The sequence below is a fragment of the Cyrtonyx montezumae genome, unplaced genomic scaffold (genome assembly GCF_038088225.1).
Source record: "Cyrtonyx montezumae isolate F1298 unplaced genomic scaffold, pur_monq_1.0 scaffold_3, whole genome shotgun sequence".
In the NCBI taxonomy this organism is placed as follows: domain Eukaryota; kingdom Metazoa; phylum Chordata; class Aves; order Galliformes; family Odontophoridae; genus Cyrtonyx; species Cyrtonyx montezumae.
In genome coordinates, this window is record NW_027072034.1 from 148,602,522 (window position 1) to 148,625,655 (window position 23,134).

At 39.8% G+C, this 23,134-nt stretch overlaps 1 protein-coding gene across 2 annotated transcripts in view; it reads right to left on the bottom strand.

The window, feature by feature from the left end:
- The window catches only part of LHFPL3 (LHFPL tetraspan subfamily member 3), a 231,383-nt gene that overhangs the window by 62,118 nt on the left and 146,131 nt on the right, over positions 1 to 23,134 (bottom strand). The window contains exons 2-3 of one of the 2 annotated variants that reach the window (XM_065743654.1): positions 12,426 to 12,662; positions 4,455 to 4,480 (exon numbers count right to left, since the gene is read on the bottom strand). In XM_065743654.1, the coding sequence (XP_065599726.1) occupies positions 4,455 to 4,480; positions 12,426 to 12,662 (263 nt within the window). Of the gene's footprint in view, positions 1 to 4,454; positions 4,481 to 12,425; positions 12,663 to 23,134 lie in introns of those variants that run through there. The other variant, XM_065743655.1, reaches the window with a different exon arrangement.

Below are 23,134 nucleotides of genomic sequence, written 5' to 3' on the forward strand. Positions count from 1 at the left end.
ATATCTTGTTTCCCCTTGTAATTAGGGAGATATAAATTGAGAAAATACCTAGTGCTGTGATTATATAAGTTGAAGGTCTGAAATAGAAGTGAAATAAAGAATTTTTTTAAGCAAAAGGGGTACAAATATATGTGCTGTATGAAAGCAGAGGAAGAAAGAGAAATGAGGTTGAAGAGAGGCACAGACCATGAAATCTGTTGGGAAGAGAAAATGGAACAAAACCCACAATTTATTATGAATGCCTATTATATATGGCTTTATCTCTCTGCAACTTTTTGAGGAGAACTTCAGTTTATGTCTGAAAATCACTATACGTCTATTAAAACAGGATGATTACTGTAACCTCAATACTATACTGAGCTTTACAGAATATTCTGAATTATTATTGCACAAAATGTGTTACAAGTTTAGCACGTGCTGGACAGTGCTGGATTAACATGACTGGTTTTAGGTGAAGATTCAGAGTATGAGAAAAACAATCAAAGTAGCATATAGTGTGCCATAGTGAGTGTGGATGTTCAACATGCAAGACCACTTGCCATCAGAAAATGAAGAGGATGACACCTTGGTAATTTGATTGTGATCATAAGGTCAGGATCTGACACACAAATTGTTCTGAAATATGAACTACAATCAGCTTATGCCAATGTCTACATTACCTAGCAGTTATGCAACAGTTTTGTATCAAAACTGGTGTCTGAGTACAACTTCACCATATCTAACCTGTGTGAGAAGTGGCTGATTGATGAGCAGATGCATTCTCAAATGCCAGCCGCTCACTAGAGTATAAATGATTGATCAGTGTGTAAACCTACTGATCTTCTGGCATTATTGTAAAAATACAACTTCTAATCATTTCACAGAGCTTTTTTAGGGATTTATTTAAGATAAGCTTGTCAGTGCTCTTCAGGAAAATAGCTGGGCTGATAGTTATATTAGGAAGATTTATTGTACTTCATAACATGTCATCTTTGTCCATATTGGATAGGAATTAACATCTACAGAGCAGCAGGGAGAATACTTATAAAACTGAGTCAGAACATTAGATGGTAGTTTTGCTCTTTAGATAGCTACTGCCTTGGCTTGGAAGTGCTGAGGCCACATGCCAGTGAATTCTCAGAGGCTTTCAGCTATCATTTTAAATTCAACAATTAGATTAGGCTAGTTCTAAAAGGGCACAGAAATGCAGCCTTAATGCTGATACAAATTTTTATTTTCTCAAGAAAATTTCTCCTTAACCATTTAGCAGTACTTCCTTCCATTTGCCAAATCCAGCATTTCCATCAAGGATGCAAGCTGGTTTTTTTTTTTTTTTTTTGTGGCTGTTCACCTCTGTACGACACTTTTATACTTTGCCAGCATGGCTTCTGCGCTCAATTTCCAATTAACTCTTTGGCAATGTTTTTGAAACACATTGACTGATTTCTAATACATTTCCACTTTCTCTAGTAGGCCAATATTTGTAGGATATATGATGTCAGAACTTTATTGGTTTATCACAGTTCTACTTGCACGGGGTTTACCAGTTGTTACTGTTGGAGTGTCATGATAGTTCTTCAAAGAAAATATGGAACTATTTGATACATATCAAACATTAAAACACCCCCAAAAATGTTGCTTGAAGCTCTGTATTCAAGGATTAATCTAAGTGAGATTCACGAACGTTTAAAATGTGTATGAGCTACTCTAATGGATTCATTTTACTCGCACCCTCTAAAATTCTTATTGATTCACCAGAATGAAGAAAATCACTGCATAATCACACCCAACATGCCCAGTGGAGAAGCTCTGAGATTTTGTTTCAATATTCTACTTAAATATAAAAAGAAAAGGTAGTAAACATTTTGTTTTAAATGAGAACATTTTATCTATGCCAATCTAATTTGGATTCTGAATTTGCTTTCTTTGAAGTAACCATTAAATAACTGAACTATTGAATTCTGCACAGTTTCCAGATGCACTCATTTTAGCAGGCATTTACGCAACACTACTATTTCAGTACTTATCCAATATACACATTTCTTTCACATATGTTATTATGGTAGAAATGTAAAAGCACACAGCTAAATTACTGCATCTGTGTTCGGGAAGCAAAATATCGTATACTTTTACACTTCATTGTTGGCAGCAATGCCGGTGGATTTGCTCAATATTTCAAGATGGTTGTCTACCTATTAGACCCTGTAAGTAGGAATTCAGAGTTGTCAGCTGTACCAAACAGTAGGGGCTATTCATACTGTAAAGATTCACCTTTTCAGACCGTCCATGTGGAGTGACAGCTTATGAAACCCTTGGAAAACTGAGGAAGGAAAACAAAGCAAGACAAAGAGGTGCACAGTGCCCTGACACTCTTACTTTAGACAACATGACTTATGTTGGGATGATTTTTTACTTCAGTTCAGTATACATCCATAAAAGAAAGAAGTCAGCTCCTGTTCTCCTTTTCTTCAGATCTTTTCCTCTTCTGGGAGGGGAGAAGTGAGGAAGAAGGAGGAGAGAAATATACAACATCTAGTTTTTCTCCAGACTACTTGAGAGCCAGTTCCAATGTCCATTTGATCTCCATCATTTGTTATGGTGAAGAGGATCAAAGAAGTCTTCATTTGTGTCAGCAAATGGCTCATTCTATAAGCATAGTCTGATGCAGAATGATACACCATGGAGCAAGAAACAGCCACACACTGACAGAGACCATCTGGAAAGTCAGTTGAACATGAGCTGGAGAGGTGCTGGCAGAAAGAAGGGCTACCAAGCACCTTGGCTGAAGAAAAGGAAACTGAGTGAAGTAGAGGTATAATATCTCTTCTATTGGGTATGGTGGAGTGAAAACCACTACTGGCAGCGTATTCACTTCTGATTCTGCAGTATAATCAGTGCTGATAAGGTGAAATTGGGCTATCCTACAGCTTTTGTGACATTAGGTAGTAGCTTAAGTGACCATGCTGAACTTTTCAGTCTCTATCAGACACAGAGTTATAAAAAAAGCAGGGTGTCAACGGGTGATTTGCTTCCAGTGTGCAGGTACTAGGCATGAACAATTCAGTCTGGTGAGAGTTCATTGGGAACATGCTGGGACTGAGGAAATGGCATGCAGGAAGCAGAGCAATGGTCTGTCTTGTGTCAAATGCTGCCACCTAGAAGAGTGTAAGTACTTTGAGATGAAGGGGCATTTTGAGATGAATGACTGTGCAACTCATACCAGTCATTATGATCTTAAAAATTTTCAGATTTAAAAAACTAAAGTGAAAGTATTTTGTAAAATCAAACGTGCAGTTGGTTGCAAATACATTTAATCAGATGGGACCACATGGAAAACCATGTTTTCAGTTTTATCATGTCTCTAAAACATCTTTCAAACTAATGCTCTTAAAATAAGTGCATGAAAGTATTTCTGACAGCTAGAATGCTTGCATACCAAATGCCTAAAAGACAATACTTAATAACATGGGCCACGTGCTATGAAAGAAGTCGTTTATATCATTTAAAAATATGAATTAAAGAAACCCTCTAGATACACAAAGTATGGAAAACTATGATAGTTTTTCTCTCTGAATTATAATTTCACATCATCTATTACGTTTCCTTCTAGCAAATGAAGTTAGTATACACTTAAAGCAGTCTTGAGTGCGGCGTTACCCATGAATATGTTTCTGTTTTTTCTTCCATTGCTATTGACTGATATTGTATCAAGTAAAACTGTTAAAATATGGCAAAGTAACAAAGATCTTCACAACCAAGAACCCTATCTTTTAGCCCCATCAAGCTTGGGTCTGGTGGATCATCCCAGAGCCAATGAACTAGAATGCATGCCCCAGGGCCAGGATGCCCAGGCATCCATGATCAGTGGGAATAATTAGCTGGAATCCACCAAGCTTGTCATTCAGAAGATGAGGGATTCAACAGAAAGCTTGTATCAACTCTGACAGTGATCCAGAAATAACATGAACAGTTTGAAGATTCTACAAGAAAGGAATATAAAAATGACTGACTATATAGAGGAATACTACATTGCCAGTACCAAACAGATAAATTTTGCTTGTTACTGTAGTAAGCTGCCTTGACTGTTACCTGTGACAGGAATCTGAAAGAGACAAATATCTCAAATATCTAATTAGTCATGACTTACATGTCTTATTGAGTATATAAGGTGTTTTTTAATTGAGTATATATTGCTTTCATTTGGAATTTTAGATAGCTCCTTATTCTAAAGCCACTGACAAAATCTTTTGTTTCTGTTGACATTGTGATCACAAAGGGGGAAGTTACCTGAATTTATTTTTAGACATCTTGTTTGCAGATGGAAAATTATCCTAGCTTTATGGAACTACTGAAAAAGAGTCAAAACAAATTCACAGTAAAAATATGATGCATCAAATGACTTCTTAAATACTGAGAAAAATTTCCAAGAAAATTGCTGGAACTTACTTTAATTGGGAACAATTATCAGGCTTTCTCTATATGCTAGAACAAGACATTAAGACTGCTATGAGCATATGGACTGCCCAGAAGGCTCTCTGAAGTGGCAGATTGGACTGGACAGCAAAATGTTCTCATAGATGAGCTGTTCCTCATTAAGTCTAGATTATTGGAACAAACCTGCCTTCATTATTTAGTCTGTGTTAACACATTGGCCCAAAACACTCATGCAAGAACAGTATAGTTATGAGCTTTCCAGTTCTCTGTTGTTTTTCCTAAAATGATGGTCCCTGTCAGTAGGGAAGGGAGCGTGGATGGTGGGTATTATAATCTTTCTGTGTGACTAGCCATAAAAAGATTGAAATATGTGCCAACGACTTCCCTTTTGTATATCTATGCATTGAAAATAACTCTGATTTTTGTCCAAATTTAAAAACATACTTTCAAATGCTACTACTAGGCTTGGCACAATCAGACTTTTTGCCTTCTGGCTTGATAAATATAATCCTTCTTGTAAAAAGGCTTGTGACACAACAGGCTTTGTTTCAAGTTAACAACACAGGTCTCCAAATCTGTTAGTCTGCTTTGTTTCAACTTGTCTAGGCTAGCCACAGTTCTGTTTCATTTGTAACAGCACTTTATAATGAGCTAATCATTCATTCATATGCATCATATCACTACCCTTGTGATGCTTATGAGCTAATAATTCATTCATATGCATCATATCACTACCCTTGTGATGCTTAACTCCTCCATGGTTTGCTGCCCTAAAGAATTTTCAAGCAGAGCAAAGAACCCATACAATGCACTGAGTTACCCACTGTAAAGGACCAACAGCATATCATTTAAGAAGTGTTTCTGGCTAGCTTTTTGTGATCAACATGCCTTGAAGTCCTAATACTTGGTCCCCCGTATCATGAGCTCATTAAATGGCAAAATAATTCCTTTAACTGAGCTGTTGTACGAGATTCCTTTCAGAGTGTAACAGCAAGTGGGATTCATCTTTCTGAGAGACAGAAAGCAGTTCACCATGTTCTTCCTTCATTAATCAGCAGGGAACTAAGACTCTTTATTCATGGTCTCCAGCTTCTTTGGTTAAGTAATTAATGCATATGCTTAGGACTAATTTTACCTTCTCATTATAGAATATAGAGCAGTAAAGGAACAGTCAGATCAGCTGATATATCTATCAGCATCTCTGCAAAATTGACCTTTATTTAATAAGGCATTTTAATCAACTTTTGACTTTTAGTTTTGATGTTTCATTTGACTCTTTTAAAGAATATAATCATTAAACATGATGGTAAAGCAGTTCCCTGAAACAATACTTTATTTGGGGCCTGGTTTCAGTATATATGCTTTTAGCAATAATACCTTCACTTTCAGTAATAATATCATCACTATTTAGCTTTCCTACTTCACCTTCTATTGCTGAAACATGACATACATCATACAAGTCATTCTCATTATACCCATTTAGAAGACAAAGAAATGGAGAATCAAGTGATAGATTCAAGCTCAGTAAAAGGACCAGAAATCACACCCTGCTATCCTGCTCCACATTTTTCCTTTACTGACACTCAGTGCAAGTATAAAAGTGGCTTCTCACATGCTCCTAAATGCAAAAGTAGATATTTTGAAATTTAAAGACCTGGGAGTGTTTTCTAAGTCCACAGTGAAGCACCATGACTTCTGGTCCCACTCTCCAAATTTCTTATCTCAGTTTCTACTAAAACCTCCAAAATACTTCCATGTTCTGCCTACCTTGATTCAAAGTTCTCTCATGTTTGAAGTTCTCATGTCTCCAGCTCTGCTCTCTGAGTGTATAATAACAAAATATATTGTAGAGTGCTGTGAAGGAGGGGCCTGAAATATCCTCTGGCTGAAGCTGTTTTTCTTTGTGTGATAAAATTCATTACATATTGGGCAAGAGAGTGTGTGACATTAGAGTGTTACAAAGGAAAGTCCATGATTTGGATCCAAGGACTGTTCATACAGTTCTTGGTTGAAAGTTTATACCTTGTGCAGAGACCCAACAGCAGTGCTATGGGGATCTTCATCTAGGAGGAGATATGAAGCTCCCTCTGATGCTGATCGTGATGAAAATTCCATGTTTACATTTTCTCTATATACATAGTTGAAATCACAGGTGAATACTTGCCATTATCTAAAGTTGGAAATTTAGGATAAAAAGATTCATTAAAAAATACATTATTTCGGCATCTACCAAAAGTTTCTTCTAGTTCACTGTGGCGTGACAGGTTACCATTAGATAAAGAAATAAAAAACTGGAGCTAATTGCAGTGATGTTGTGGTAGTTACATTTGTTGTAAGAAGCTGAAGGAGAATAGTGAACTCCTCACAGCTTTGACAAGGATTTGTTCTTGGCTGACATGGCAGAGAATCTTGTTTTGAAACAAGAAGCGAGAGCCAGGAATTCCCAGCCTGGAACCTTTGGCTCTGGGCTTCAAAGACCCCGATTCTGCCTTTGAAAAGCAGGGTACCTAAATATTTCTCCTTTGAGGCAAGTCTATAAACCTTTTGTCGTAGTTCCAGATTCCTCTGGCCAGCTGCAGCCTGGCAAACACATTTGGTGGGCTGTCTACAATCCATCACACATTGCTCCCCTGTGACTTCATCCCACACTTCCATTCTCAAATGGAAATTCAAGTGGCCAAGTTGGTTCTGAGTTCAAAGTCACCTCAAGTGCTTTGAACACAGAGCCACACAAAAGCAGCAAGAGGCTGAAGTGGACACCTGTGGATCACACTTGAACTTCAGAAAGGAAGGATAGGAGGAGACAAACAGACATAAAGGTAAATACCACTCAGAAAAACAGGGAACAGAAAACAGAATAACAAATACACTGTATTTTGTATTTGAACAAAAATAATATGATAATTGAAATGAAAATGTACATATACTGACTTCTTCTGTATCAAGTGGTGTCTACACAACTTTAAAAAAAAGGAACTATATAATTTTCTATCAGATGGAGAACATGGACATTGAGAGGTATGCCTAGTGTTCTGACTAGTTTTGTTGTCTTTATTAATAACAGAGGCTGTTGGCAACTCTTCTATTCGTTGAAAATATAAGGGAAAATTAATATTGGGTATCAAAAAACATCTGTTTATTTACCTAGTTTTGAATAAGTTAACTTGAGCATTTGGGAATGTACGCCATGAGAAATATATGCTCCTCAGCAGGGCTTTGCAATTTTGCAGCAGTTTGCACAAGTGCTGTGACCTGAGCTGTTTTCCTTTCACTCAATGACTGCTGATATGCGCTCTGTCGTATAGTACCTCGATGGGACAAGCACACTGTTGGCCTCTTGTCATTCAGCTCCAGACAGCAGGTCTTCTGAAGACAGTTTTCTGTGGCAGATGAAACCATGTGGGAAGAATATTCTTGTTTACAAGGATAATTCTCTTGCCAAAGATGTGCAGCTCTCCAAGAATGCTATTTTTTTCCTCTTACAGAAAATTGCTTTGTCACCAACTAACTCCTTCCTTCCCTTTAGCTTCTGTCTTTGAGCGTGTGTATTCTGCAGAAACCTCAGCACAAGCAAATGTACAGAGCTAGCTTTCAACAACCTCCATCGTGCCCCATCAGAGTGGAGAATAATGAGGGCACAAGCATCAACAAATTGGTAAGTACTCTCTTGGGCATTCTGCAGTATGCCCAGCTCTCTGAGGAGTGGCTGCTGGGTTGATGTCTGGTGTAGTTTGGATCTCCCTGTATGAACTACAGTCACTGCAAGGTAGATGAGTCCTTTAGATCTTCCACCTAGCTGCCTGGTACTTTGATCTATTTCAGCCATAGGCTTGTAACCGTGGGAAATCTTTAGTGCAAGTTCCTTATCTTTGACCATATGGGGCACCAAAGGTGAGTCAAACATTAAGCATACACACCTAGTAAAGCTGTTCCATCCATGAGAAAAGGCACTGCTGTCCATGAAGTGCACCACCCACTTGGTCTGACTGGTATGACTGACTGGTATTACTTAACAGGATAGTTTCTTCTGAATGCTTGTGTATTTATCACACTTAATACAGACCAAATTATTACTTTCTACCATAAAAATAATTGCTTTGCACCTTCAATTGCTTTTGCAAACATTTTATTTCATCTCCTCACCCTTTGGGCAAAACTTCAATTTTATGTCATTAAGACATTAGAGTTGAAAATGTTACATTCTGTCATTACACAACACATTGAGGTTTATGCCTGATGTTGATGGGGTTGATGAAGCTTAAAGCTAAGATGAATCCTGACTATTTCTGTTATCGCCCTGAATGCTGTTAGCTTAATAACATGCAGGCCTTTAAGTCATTCATTACATAAGGCATTACAATTATTTCCTATAAATTAAAGTAAACCATGTAATACTGTTTTCACCTCTTCTTTTGCTAATGGCATAAACCTAATGTGAAAGTCTTTTGGAAATATCTTTTATCTTTAAAAGGCAGTTTATAAAATGAGGAAGGCACAGATTGTCGTGCAAAATTTGCATGATTAGGAAAATGCATTAGGTACAATGTAACCTGAAAAAAAGTCTGCTAAAATTGAATTTCAGGTGTGAAATTCACATGGTAGTTGACTCTCCGACCCCAGCAAATGAGAAATAAGAAGGCATTATTTTTATTGTTTGGTGAAAAAAGAAACTTTCTTGTATGGCAAAAATATAGCTGTCTTATCCCATGAATAATTTTAGCAGTCAAATTCCTAATTTATAAGCATTCATTAGCCTATGTAAACACACAGAACTGCAGTAATCAAAAGCATACAGCAGGTGGTAATTCAGCATGGTAAGTCTACAGAGAAGTACAGCTTGCTCTTTTTTTTCATCTTTTTCTCACCTTTTTGCCATCCTGTTGCATATTGTATACTTCTAAATGTTTACTCACCACCAGTGCTCAGAAGCAGCTGTGGTGCTGGGTACTCGCTCCAACTCACAACCCCCAGCAGCTCTCATTAATGAGACAGCAGGAGCAGATCTGCTACAAGTCCCCAAGACAGAACTTCTACCCGATTTAGAAAAGAGCTGCCCAGATGTCTGACCATTGCTTAATAATTCATTCTTCTTGAGGATTTTTCCACAAATGAAAACAGTTGTGATTCTTACACTTAATTTACGATCTCTTCCCCTCTGCTGAGCTACAGCATAATACTGCTGTGCGTGGAGCAAAGCCCTGCAGGAGAGGAAGAACTGAGAGGGCAAGTGGAATTTCATCTTGGTACAGACAGTGTTAGTTGTTGCTCCCCAGGTCCATTCTCCTGAAAAGCCACCAAGAAACCACAACTGTCTCTTAAGGGGAAACCTTGCTTATTGTAGACTGTCCAGGTCTGTGCTCTTAGGACATCACCACCACTAAGGAGAAGGATTTCCTGGACTCTCAGCCAGTGGACAGCCCATCACCAGTGCTCATTGACAGTTCAGAGACATCTTTTTGTCCTTGGAGGACAGCAGCACCCTGGGGGCTCCTCCTTGAGAAATGAATGCTTGTGATCCAGATGTGCTAACCCAGAAACAAGACTGGAAACAGATGGTGAGGAGGAAAGAAGAGATGGGTGGCAGCACTCTGTTCATGACTGCTTCTTGTGAGCACTTTTTTCTTCCCATTATAAGAGTGGCTGGGGAGGCTGAGGGTGGAATTATTTACATCCACAATTTTATTTTCTTGTCTGTGTGGGAAGCACATTAGTGATATTTGCATATTTCAGTATTTTCATACCCTGACCACTTCCAAGAAATGCGTGAGTACTTTGCACATGGACTAAGTCTGGTGAGTATTTCTCCAGCCCTAATGAGGCCAAGGGGACATAGTGGTATAGTATAAGTGACAAAACCCTCAAGCATGCATACTGTGTGCAAAGGGTACAGACAGGAGGTTGCATACTGTGTGCAAAGGGTACAGACAAAAGGTTGTTTAGTGCCAAATCAAGGGCAAGCATTGTCCCTTATCTTGTGTTATCATCTTTGTTATAGTGTAAGTCATCAGCACCCCTACTACCTACAGACCACTGCTCCAAACTGACCACCTGAGCCTGCAGAGACCACCAGAGGGAATTAAGTGTTTGTGCCTTCTTATCTCAGTAGGATACTTGCTCAGTAGGGTGCAGGAGGCTTCCCTGACACCTTGAAAAAGTACTGATCTCTGGCCAGGAAGGAAGCCACAGATACCAAAAAGTGTCCTGGCTCTCCCTCTCAGTGAAGGTGCCATCCTTGATGCCCCAAAAGCCCTGCCAGGAGCCAGCCAGCCTGTGGTAGAGCAGTGCCTGCCCTTGTCCCACGTGGGAGATGCTGTTTAGCAGGAACTTGTTATGAAGAGGGAGATGTCCTTTTTAGAAGGCAGGTTGTCTTTTTCTTTTCATCTGGAGGGCAGTTTAAAAAAGGGTGGATATTAAGCTTGACTGTGAAGGACAAAATGGGGTGAGTCCCTTTTGGTTGAATTCTGGTTTGCCAGAATTGATTGGTACATTTCTGTGCTTTTTCTGAGGAAAATGAGCTGCTGAATGATATTGTCCGACATGCTGAGGATCAAATGTTCTGGCAGGAGCTTGTGCCAGCGATGTGAGAGGTGATGAGTCTCCTAAAGCTGTTTTGCACACAAGGTGCCAAAACAAATGAAGTGCTTTGATATAAACAGTTGTTGGGTTCACGAGCTTTGTATGGCATAGATAAGTTTAACACAGTGCTGATGCTGAAGGCATTTGTGGCATAGCTGTCAATATCCTTCTTATAAATATTCTAATCTTCAAATACAGTGGACTTTTACCCTTGAAGAAAAGGGCCGCAGAGACAATCTTCGAAACAAGAGCCCTCAGTTTACCTGCAGAATAGATGTACATGGGCAATTGCAAGCAATATATAGTTTCCCTATCCCACAGCATTAGTAGGCTCTAACGAGGTCTGGAGCTGTATGTGAAGTTCAATCTTCAGGTCCATTTGTCTTAGGGCTGAGTGTGCTGACTGTCTGCAAGTCAGCAGTCTGGGGCCAATGTGCTGAAGCTTTCAGATATGTGGATAATAGTCAAAAGCAGGACTGAGACCAGCTATTTTTGTACAACCCAGGCTGCCAAACAGCTTTTGATTTCCAATTCAGTACTGAAGGGCTTCTAATATCTCAGCTATTATTTGAGCAACCGACAACTTACAAAGGTGGTAGACGAGCTGAATGCAGAATCCTGCACTGCTGGACCTAGGGGAAACTTGATTAAATTAATAGGGGATCAATTGGAAACAGAAGTACTTCTTTAGCAGTCAGTAGCAAGCTCTGGGAACTGGTGGCCATGAGGTGTTGTGGGAGCTGACTGTCTCAGCAGATTCAGGAGGCATTAGACAGATTCAAGGACAACAGATCCATTAAAAGGAGAGGGCAGGGTTGTGCCCTCTGTGGTGTCTGCCACATCTGATCCACAGCTGTGGGTGCTGAGGAGTATGAGGGGATGAGAATGTGAAAATCAGCCCTGTTTGCTAGCTGACAGCAATATAATCAACAAAAAACAAGTTTCTTTTTCAGCCCTGGGTCTGATCCTCGCTGTAAAACCACTGGTGCACTGCGAATCTTCCAAGCTAAGCACTCCCTCCTCTCTATCTAACACATACAGTTCAGTGCTGTATTACAGCCATTCATGTTAGAATGCAAAATTCTAAAGGAACCAAATCAACAAGTCTTATATAGGGTATAGAAAAAGATGCAGACTGTGAAATCTTAATGCTAATAAAACAATGTACAAGTGGGAAACACAAATACGTCCAATCCACAGCTCATTAAGGACAAGTTGTGCATAATGCAGAAGTTATGGCAGTTCCAAACTTTCTTGGATTTTGGAGGCTGAAATGTAAAACTTTGTCTACTTCTTGCATTTCTTCTTTCCCAGCAAATTAGGAAGTAAGTCAGCATGCTTATTTTTATGTATAAAACAAAATAAAACAGATCATTTTATTTTTAAGCAATTACTCTTGAGGCCACCCAACAGTAGTGTTTCTAAAGCAGTCCTACCTTTGTTTTCCAACTTGAGCTCCTCTGCTAGCAAGCTGTCTTGTCTGTTGCCAAGCACAAATGCCAGAAATGAGAGGATCAGGGCATCCAAGATTCCAATAATAGCCAGGATATAAGCCCAGCGGACTGAACAAGCCCCCAGCGTGTACTTGTCTGTCTTTTCACCACACATCCGTTTTACCTCATCTGAATCCCAGCCATCAGGAAAAATCATACAACCCAGGACGAGACAGGCAGCTTGGAGAAAAAAAGAGAAGGAGAACAATGGGATAATGAGACCAAACTTTCATTTTGACGAGAACCTCACAGTTATCATTAAAGCAGCACACTTTTTCATCCCGAGCTTCAAAGCTAGCTAACTTAAAAACAAGTCACACAATTATGTGCTGTGATTAACTATTTAATATAAAATCCTATGATATAACATCATCTTGGCACTTTGCTTAAAAAACACACGTTACATCCCAAATCCCTAGCCAAATTTTGTACCTGCACAATCACATCTTTGCTGTGAGACTGATTTCTTTATTGCACTATGAAAGGCTTGCACAAAGCAAAAGATGAAAATGATTCTTAAGCTGGATATTCGAGGGAAACACAGGATTACCACCAAATGGTCAGGCAAACAAGACAGAGAATAATAGAGTAGAAACTCTATCTCTCATTTAGGTCCTCTAAGAGCTTGTAATACATGCGGGCTACAGTAAGGTTTTTATTTGAATTTTACTTTTCTTGGTAAGTTGGCAGTACCACTTTAACTGAAATATGTTTTATGCATAAGGTTTGTACTCCTCAAAAACACGAGTAATGACATTGTTCTGCAAGGGAAAATAAGCTGTCAACATTGCTGCCAACTCCTGAACTCGTTTACCTGAGGAATCAACGTATGACATCTTGAACATGAAAAAGTGTTGATCCCTTTAACACCAAGAAAAAAATACGAGAAGCCTCTGCCCTCATGGAAAGCTCGCTGACACCAACTGTCAGCTTCTTTGGTAGGGTCAGCTGAACCGTGCAGGGGACAGGAGCAAAGGATGGGTGATCAGGTGCTCTTTCATCAGCCTCTGTGACCACTGAACAGCTGACCTTAATTTTTAAAGAGCAGACATTTGTTTCATCCTAGGTTCCCAGAGAACTGCTCCACTGGGGGCCAAGGTGGCCCTTGCAGAGCAGACAAAATGGCACAACAGGTTTGTTTTATTCGGAAGCAATGAGCTGCTGGCCAGCAGCTGCTGGGCCATCTCCTTCCTGGCTGATGCCAGGGTTAGGTCTGGGCCAGCAGAGCCTCTTGTGCCCAGTCCCACCTCGGGCAACAGATGTCATGCACAGCCCCATTGGTATCTGGAGCATGTCACAGGCACTGTCCCAGTGTCCTACTTCCGAACATGAAACCTGGCTTCCTCCTAGCACAGGGAAGACACAAATCCCTCTTCCCTATTATGGCTGATGAGATAAGGTGGATCCTAAACTGTCTTTTGTATGTCGTAACATTACACTGGTGCACTGTGCACCATGTGTTGCATGCACACATATATAGATATACGTTGTGAACATGCCACACGCTTGCACATACATATGCTAATTGAAATAGCACACTGTACAGCTTCTGACCTTCTAAATAATTGTTGAACCAGCCCCTGTATCTGAAAATCATAGATCACACATGAGAAACTTGTGCAACCAAAGGCTGCTGTGGGTCTGGGAGCAAGAATAAGAAGTCATTTTGCATGCCCCTGATGCCCACAAAGCAAAAATACATGTGCACTGAATCAATGTGATGAAATACTGTAACAGTTTCAAAGTGGGGGCTGGGAGTGCCCTCTGTGTCCCTCTGCCCGACCCCTGCCCCATTAGAAACACCCAGAGCAAGGGTGCCCAGGGCCATGGTCAGGCAGCTTCTGGACATCTCCAAGGAGGAAATCTGCATTCTCCTGGCAGTTGTGCCAGTGGTCAACCACTTGAAGAACTGTGAAAAAAAGGGCTCAAGAATGGTATTTTTATAGCTACACAACCTCAAAAGAACATCTGTAGAAAGCACTGGATGTAGGATAAAACCTGCACATAGTACGCTTGTGGAAATATAACACCTTGTAATACTTTCAAGGACAATTACTCATAGAAACAAGGACAATTAGGTAAGGACTGATTTACTTAGCATATGCAGGTTAGACAAATTGTAAGCTGCCTATTGCCTTGCTTTAACTCATTAACACGATCTCATAAGACCTTCCAAAGCTTTTTGAGACAAACAATACTATACTTTTCTTTCTTAAGCTGGCTATGCATAATTCCAAAAAGGTGATTTCTTGCAGTCAACACATAGGAATTGTGCTCTATTTTGGGGAACTCCTTTGAAATGATACATAAATTTTTCAAACTTCTGACATTCATAAAGAAGTCCGTGTTTATGCATGTAACTGTGGACAAATATTTACTACAGAGAAGCAAATAGAAAAGCCACTTTGCTTTTATTAATTGTCCTCAAAATGGGAGGAAGCTCGGAGCTCAGTTAATGACCGATAGATGTGCGATTTTTTCTGTTATTTGTGTAAGAATAATTAAGAAATATTGACATCTCTCTCTCTCTTTCTTTAATTACATGCCACATTGGACATATGTTCTCAGCACTTCCTAAAAATAACTCAAGTTTGCTCTTTTCCACTTATGCAATTAAGAATATGGGCCCCAATATCAGGATGGCAGTACGCAGCCTCCCAGCTGAGTTCCTTAGGTTCCCAATTAACTCATCTTTCCTGAATGCAGTTCCTGTGCATGCTGATACATTCCCTTAATTTCCTGGAGTCATTCTGTTGGTTGCAGTTGGAATTCTCTTGTCAATAAAAAACACAGGTAAACAGTGTTTGGAATGGATCATTTTGCATGAAGGCAGACATCAGTGAGAGGATATTATTTTCTCCTTTGCCTATACAGTTTAGATGCCTTCTACTAGATGTCAGATTGGTCAGCACTTCAGATGCAGGAGTCATACCTCACCCAGAGAGGTTAACCTCAGGTCTTTGCTTGCTGAGGGAACATTTTGCACTGAATCCTTTAAGAATACAGAGTTGCTCAATAACATGAAGCAGGTAATGATTCATCTATCAGCTACAAGACCAAAAAGGTATGAAATCCACCTACAGATCTACTTTGTGTTGCAAGAAATTTTTTTCATTTTAATTCCAAAGGAATATTAGAAGATTTTCTCTAGAAGGAAATTGCTTTCAGTTTTATAAAAATTTGAGAAATGGAAACCATTTTATGTTGCAATTGCCGTTAAACTGCTAAGAGATGATTTTATAGCACAGACACAGGTCCCATATCTTATTTTCACTGAAATTCCACTGACTCCAATGACAATGTGACTGAAATGGAAATGTGAAAAAGGCAGAAGTATGCACTGCTGAAGTTTTACTGTTTTCCACTTCTAATAAATTCAGAAACTTTTAGATTTGGAAAGCTTGCCTACTGAATGAAAATACTTAAATCATTGGCTCTTACAGGCTTTTTGATTCAAATAAGGAAAAAAATTAAATCTGTATTTCTTGAAGACGGCCTTCCATGTGCAAGCTGAATGCATTGGAATAGCACCTCCTTCCCAGCCCTGTAGACAGACTGCTGAGTGGCTCTGCAGCTAATCAGGGCTTGGATGAGAAGCAGCAGGAAGAAACTGATAACAGACTGATTAGTGTCACCGACACTGTTCAGAACTGTTTGGGCAATTGTAAAACTTACAAGAATAATATCCACCTTGTTTTCCCTGGAGAAAGCTATTTGCAGGAATAGCACCTTTGTCTTCCCCTGTCCTTTGTCTAATTTTCTTACAAGATGTGTACTAACAAATTGTTTCACCTATATATTGAAGGATGGTGAAACTTTTCAATTGAAAAAAAAAAAGATTAACTACTATGTAAGCATGCATGGTACACATTTATTCATCTTGTTAAAAGCTTTTTTCCCATATGAACAGATAACAGGAACTGTCATATGGTTTTCCTTTACAGGTCTGAGTGACAAGTGCAAGCATTCATACTAAGTGAAAGAGCCCAGGATTTTACCTCCTGGGATGTAATGATGCAGATATGACATTTTCAGAGATTGGAAACAGACCCTGAACTGTTTCTGGCACTGACTTACTTGTGACTCTGACCAAGCTAATATTATCACAGCCTATGCTCCGTGCATGAGCTCAAATGGCAATTAGCAAGCAAGTGTTTCATGATCCTGTGGTTGTGCCAAAGATGGTGACAGATTAATATTATATTATTGCATGGAATGAGATTCTATTTATAAAAAAGCTGACTGATATACAGGAAAACAGTGCTAAGAGATTCTCGCTGGCACACTCCTCTCTCATCTTCATTCTTTTCTTGACAACAGACCCAATTTGCTTGTATGTAGAGTATGAAGATGGTAGATTTCCTGATAAAAGCATAAAAAACCACTGGAATAGCAATTATACTAGCCAACATAGCCAACTGTTTTATTTCTATATCCATATATGAAAGAGCCTCCACAGTCACAAAAACTGAAAGTGTTTTCAGACTCTTTTCTAAATGATATTTAAAAAAATAATTGCTCATTAAACTCCAGCAAATTGAATATATTGTTTCCCACCCATGCTGGTGAGCTGGAATGAAATGAAAGGTGAGGACTCTTGTGGAGAACATTTATTGTCACTGTGAACATTCTTTAGGAAGATACCATCTGGCTTCCCATGGAGATGGCATGGCCTGTTAATTTGTGCCATGAGCAGACTGAAAGTTCTTCCTCTGGCAGCAAGACAGCTTGGTGGTACTCATATCAGGTTGCTAACCTCATGGTTACCATTGAGAATGACACAGTCATTTCACAGCTGACGTGAAATTCAAGACAAGGGCAATGTTCTCAGAGAGGTGAACAGCAAAAGCTTGTTTGCTCTTCTGTGCTCTAGGTTCTCATGTTGGAGAAGGGAGCTGCTCTGTGAAACTGCTCCACTGTACTGACATGCCATTTTCATCTAAATGACATGGACAAAAGGAGACCTTCCTAGTGATGTCCAAAGATGGTCCCCTGGGTGAAGGAGGAAAGTTTGAGTGTTAATCTTCTTTCAGAAACCACAGAAACTTTAGGTCCAGGAGACCAGACTAATTCTAATCTGATGTAAAATGCTAAAATGGCATAATCTGAAGCTTCAATTTGACTTGAGGGTCCTGGTAGATGAGAAGCTGGACATGAGTCAGCAGTGTGCACTTGCAGCCTGGAGGGCCAACAATATCCTGGGCTTTGTTTAAAAAAAAGGGTGGCTGTCAGGGGAAGGGAGGGGATTGGCCCCCTCTACTCAGCTCTTGGAGTACTGCATCCAGGCTTGGGGCCCCCAGCACAAGAAAGATGCAGAGTTCTTGGAACATGTCCAGAAGAGGGCCACTAAAATGGTCAGAACGCTGGAGCACCTCTCCTGTGAGGAAAGGTTGAGGAAACTGGGCTTGTTTAGCTTGGAGAAGAGAAGGCTCCAGGGAGACCTCGTTGTGGCCTTCCAATACTTGAAGGAAGGTTACCAACAGAAGGGAGAATGACTGTTTATATGGGTTGACAGTGATAGGAAAAGGCGGGATGGTTTTAAAGTAAGACGGGAGATTCAGGTTAGATGTTAGGAGGAAGTTTTTCACTCAGAAGGTGGTGATGCACTGGAACAGGTTGTCCAGAGAGGTTGTGATTGCCCCATCCCTGGAGGCATTCAAGGCAAAGCTGGATGGATGGAGACCATGGTTGGAGACCACGCCACAGCAGGGGGCTTGAAACTAGATGATCTTTGAGGTCCTTTTTCAACTAAGGCCATTCTATGATTCTGTGATTCAGCACTAACAGTTTTAGTCCACTGATTCTTTTATTTTGTTTCATCTTATTTGCCAATATAGAAAAGCTTGAACATCTCCACAGGATTGAGATTATTTGCAGATAGTATCAAAGAGAAGAAAAGGATTCTATGTTTGTGTGATAATATAAAAGATCCATCACAAATTATGGCCACTTGACTTATTAGGACAATAATTTTGATGCAAAATCCGATAAGAAGATCAAGAGATATGAATACTTTCCATGCTGATTTTAATACACAGAATAATGAAATAGAAAACACCATCTTAAATTCAGTGACTGAAGAGCAAAGAGAAAGAAAATGATTGTGGAAAACAGCAGTAGAGTATGTGCCACAGTCAGGGAGAGAACACTTGCCATGACCTGGATGAGTTGACAGATAGCTGACAGATATTTTGATACCTGATTGATACACTTGTACAACGAAATGGAATAATTTGATTACTATTTCAAGACAGGAAGCTGGATAACTGAAATATGTTTGAGTAACAGCCGTTCCCAAAGACAGGCACTAAAGAGCAAGAGTTGCTCAGAAAGGAGGAAATAATTGGAAAAGGCATATCACATGCGAGGAATGTGTTAAGCAGTGAATATGTAAAAAAGGAACAGTAAAGACAGTGCAGTCTCGTTCAATTAAGATCACTTGGAGGATGAATAGTAAGAGAAATTTTACTCTACCAAGGGGGGCTCTTTTAGACCTCCAGTGTTAGATTTGTGTAAGGATAGATTTCTTTGATATTATAGACAGAAGTTCAACAAGGCCCTGTATAATCACAGGATCCTAAGTTTTGATCATTAGGCATGATAATTAAGCTTTGAGATTAATGCACATTTACAAATAATTTAGTTAATAAAACAGCTATATTAGCTTAGATGTAAAGATGATATAAGAATACCTTAAGTTTTTATGACTGTATGGCAGTTGACTCAGAAGTTGTACCCTACTGACTCCATGTGAAATACTAGTGTTCCAATCACATTTACATGGAACAGATATTTATAGTATCCTGTCCAGAAAATATACAGAAGCTGGGGCTATTAATGGATACAGGGCTAATCATAATATGGGTAAAAATTCCCTAGAAATGTCATGACAATGAATTGCTAACAGCTATAGCACAGGTAGATGACTAACTGGTGACAAATAGGTAAACTGAAATCATAGAATTCAGATGATAAAAATATTCCTTTATAATGCTGGAGGCGTGGGAGGCACTATAGCCAGAAGCCCATATGAAGGCATATGCCAAAAGTTACTTTTATGTACTGTTGCCTCCAATGGTGTTCAACAGCCCTGAGATATAGTTAATTATTCTTTCTGTTTTTGTTGTTGTTAGGTCACAGCCATCTAATGCAGTTTTGGCTTGTCTTTACCTGGTAAGAAAATTTACTATTAGAAGTGTTTATTTTGAATACTGTCATGGTGGAGTGTGACAGCCTTCTAATTTAATGTTAACTTCACTTTGTAAAACTTGGTCTTTAGCCAAACCACATAAAACCAGAGCATACTGAATTGTGTCAACTTTAATTAATGAATAAACTCAATATAAATACGTGTGGGCTACAGCAGACAGACAGGAGAATGGGTGCAATTTAGAATGGCATAGGCTAGACATAGCTTGGTATTTATACAACTAATGTTTCTACATTTCATCACAAGTCACTCATTGAAGTAGTGAAGTGATTTTAAACTCAGTTTTGGTACCACCACCATCTGCTTCTGATGCTGTGGGCCAACAAAATGAAATAGAAAGCATTACTTTTGGAACAGCCCTGGTAGCTTGCCAAAAGTAAGCTATGCTAAATCTTTCAAGAGAAACTTAAACTAAGTAAAATAGTCTTAAATAAAATTGTCACAGCCAAAAATAAATACGAAGAGGAAAGGGACAGAGTCTGGTAGAAGGAACTAATTTTTTACTTCATGTTTAATGAAGAGGAAGACAACAGGAGGGCAATACCCTGACCACTGATGGATATGAGCATTCAGAAATGGAAAATCCTACCTCCAAGCACATAGCAAAACTTAGTTGATAACGAAGTGCTCAAACTGAATGAATAGATCATCAAATCTCATGTATTGTTGCATAGAAATGCCTTACAGTGCTGGTGCACTGAAGGATTTTATGATTACGCTGCATAAACAGCAGAGAATGGACTCCAGAGAGGAGGAAGAGCTATTTAACTGGAAGGGCAGTCTTGGCACCTGAACAAATAGATGTAAAGTGTCCAAGAATACATTAAGGCTGTAAAATAGAAGGCAGTTTTCAATAGTCAGGGGAAAGGTTTTGGCATGCACTCTCTGTAGCTATAGTCAGGCCAAGAAGGCTTAAGTTGTCCAAGTTGATGCTTTCAAATAGTTATTAAAAATGGAGTTTGATCAGTATAATAACAAATTATTAGGATGTGTTTCTCTGTGAGGGTAAACTCAGCTACCTTGGACCTGTATGATAACTGCAAGAACTTTAAGGTCTACATTCCTCAGTCTTACACCAGGTATTTTCAGTTATCAAAAACCCAGAATCTGGTGGTACAGACAGCACCTGCAAGACTTAGGTTATTTGCAGCACTGAAAGCAAGCTCCAGGTTTGAGTGCTATGGCCATTTTACTGCAAAGCTTCAGATTTATTTTCCCTTGACCAAAAGTTTTGCAAAACTCTCTATATGGATAAATTCTGCCCTGTACTGCAGTTAACAAAGCTTTTGCTTCCCTTTTTTCCCTCCTGCGTGAATCCAGCTCTGCACAACTAGCAAGTTCATAAACAGCAAGTCTTCCTCATGCTGTTACTGCTGCAACCCTCAACTTTAGGATTTGCTTGTGTTTCACCCAGAACATACAGCAGTGTATTAGTAATGCATTAAGGAATCAGCCCACACAGACTGCTGCTTCTGAGAAACATCTCGTATGACACCCTGCTCATGTTTCCAGTTTCACTTATGTGACCACTTAAGGGGATTTGATGGTCATGATTGGAAATAATTGGAAAAACAGGTTAAGTCACTCAAGGAACATCAGAGGTCAATGGCCAACAACCAAGTGAGCAACTTCAAAGCAACTACCAAGAGTTCCACCAATCGTTATGCAACCTCTGCTTCCCCAGCTCTCGTGCTATGAAGGAAACGTGAGCAATGCAAACACTTGTGTGAGGAAATGAAATAAAAGGAAAGAAAGGAGAGAAAACTTTTCTGAGATATGCTGAGCCTCTTGCACCTGCTCTTAGTGGCCAGCCAGAGAAAGCTCTCCAGTAGAAGCTGGTCAAGAGATTCAAGAAGTCGTTGTTGGTAAGATAAATAGCCTCTGGCAAGGATCCTCTCCAGTAAGCTGAGGTACGAGCCCATGCACACTGCTGCCTTCTCTGCCAAAAGCACACCTACGATTCCCAGAATATAATGTATCATGTCAGGGAACTGTGATCTAATGCTGAAATGAAAAATGTTTTATCTACCATTTATGAACATCCAAACCCATGTCTGTGGGTACAGCTGTCACATTCCCTTTGACCTCACTTTGGGCTGTGTGCTTCCTGTGTACAGAGCGAAGTTTCTGAGGAAGTGACTCAAAAGTGAGTGAAAAGATGATGTGATACACAAGGAAATACTATATTAAGAGCAAGGAAGAAAGAAATAGCTTAGTGCAATAGGCAAGTAAAGGGAAGGCTTTCCCTCTTTTCATTAGTAAAACAAAGTTTGGGTAGAAGTTTCCGTCAGCTGACCGTATGCCATGCTTTTCTTGTCAATCAGGAGTTGCACTTGTCCCTTCTGAGATGCTGGCTCATCCTACAAGTATTAACACCTGCTCCTTGTTCACACATTTTGTTAGGGCTGAGGGATCCCTGTAGTGTGCTCTACTAGAGTGGAGATCTGCCCAGGAGGACTCTAGCTACATAGTACAGATGATCCAGCTTGAAACTCTTCTCATTCCTCTCTTTAAGATCAGCAAGCTTCCCAGAGCCAGTCTGCACCTGTTCCCCATCTCCTACGGGGGAGGGAACACACACCTGCAACTCAGAGCAATGTGTGGTATGGAAAAAATGGGACACAGCCTTGAAGCAAATTTGTGCTGCAGGCAATACAAGGCTAAAGGCCTTCAGGGAGAGGAACTTAGTACTTGGAGGAGGTGAGCAGTGAAAGACAGCAGTAAGGAACAACTCTGTCTGAAGAGAGAGAAGTGGAAGGAGCAGAAGGCAGCCTTGTTCTTGCGATGCAAATGTTAAGGTTTAACTAAAGCCATTACAATCATTTCAATCTGATTGCCAAAGCAGTGCTAGCTGATATTGCAGATGGACTGGTGCAGATGCAAGACAAGCTCTAACGGATGATAAAGGCATTGACTTTGTTTAGTGCCTTCCACTGTCCCTGAGGCACACGTATACATCTTTATGACTGCAAAACTTGTCATGTGCTATTCTTCACTTATCTCTGCTGCAGCTCAGCCTCATCTCCTAACAGCTTTGCTCAGGAGAAAAGAGAAATGGACAATAGGCCCTGAGACCACTCAGCCGCATTGCTTCCTCATTAAAGCTGACATTTGGCAATGGCACCTTCATGCCTCTCAAGAGCTGATGTCTCATTGAAGCCAGCAGCAGCAGAGGTATCAGGGCAGCAATGTCTGTCCTGCTGAGCACATGCACTCTAGGTAGTGGGAGAGAGTGCTGGAGGAGACGTGTTTTCCTCTCTTGCCTTTTTCCTAGTAAAGCAAGAGAATCCTTTTACCTAGGGCCAAGCCTACAACGTTGCTGAACCTCCTGAATTCATTGCTTTTGACAAGCCAGAGCTGAGTAAATCTCTGAAAAAACTGAATTAATGTTGTGAATATTTTACTGCTCTGAAAGTAATGCCTTCTCTTTTATTATGTTGGC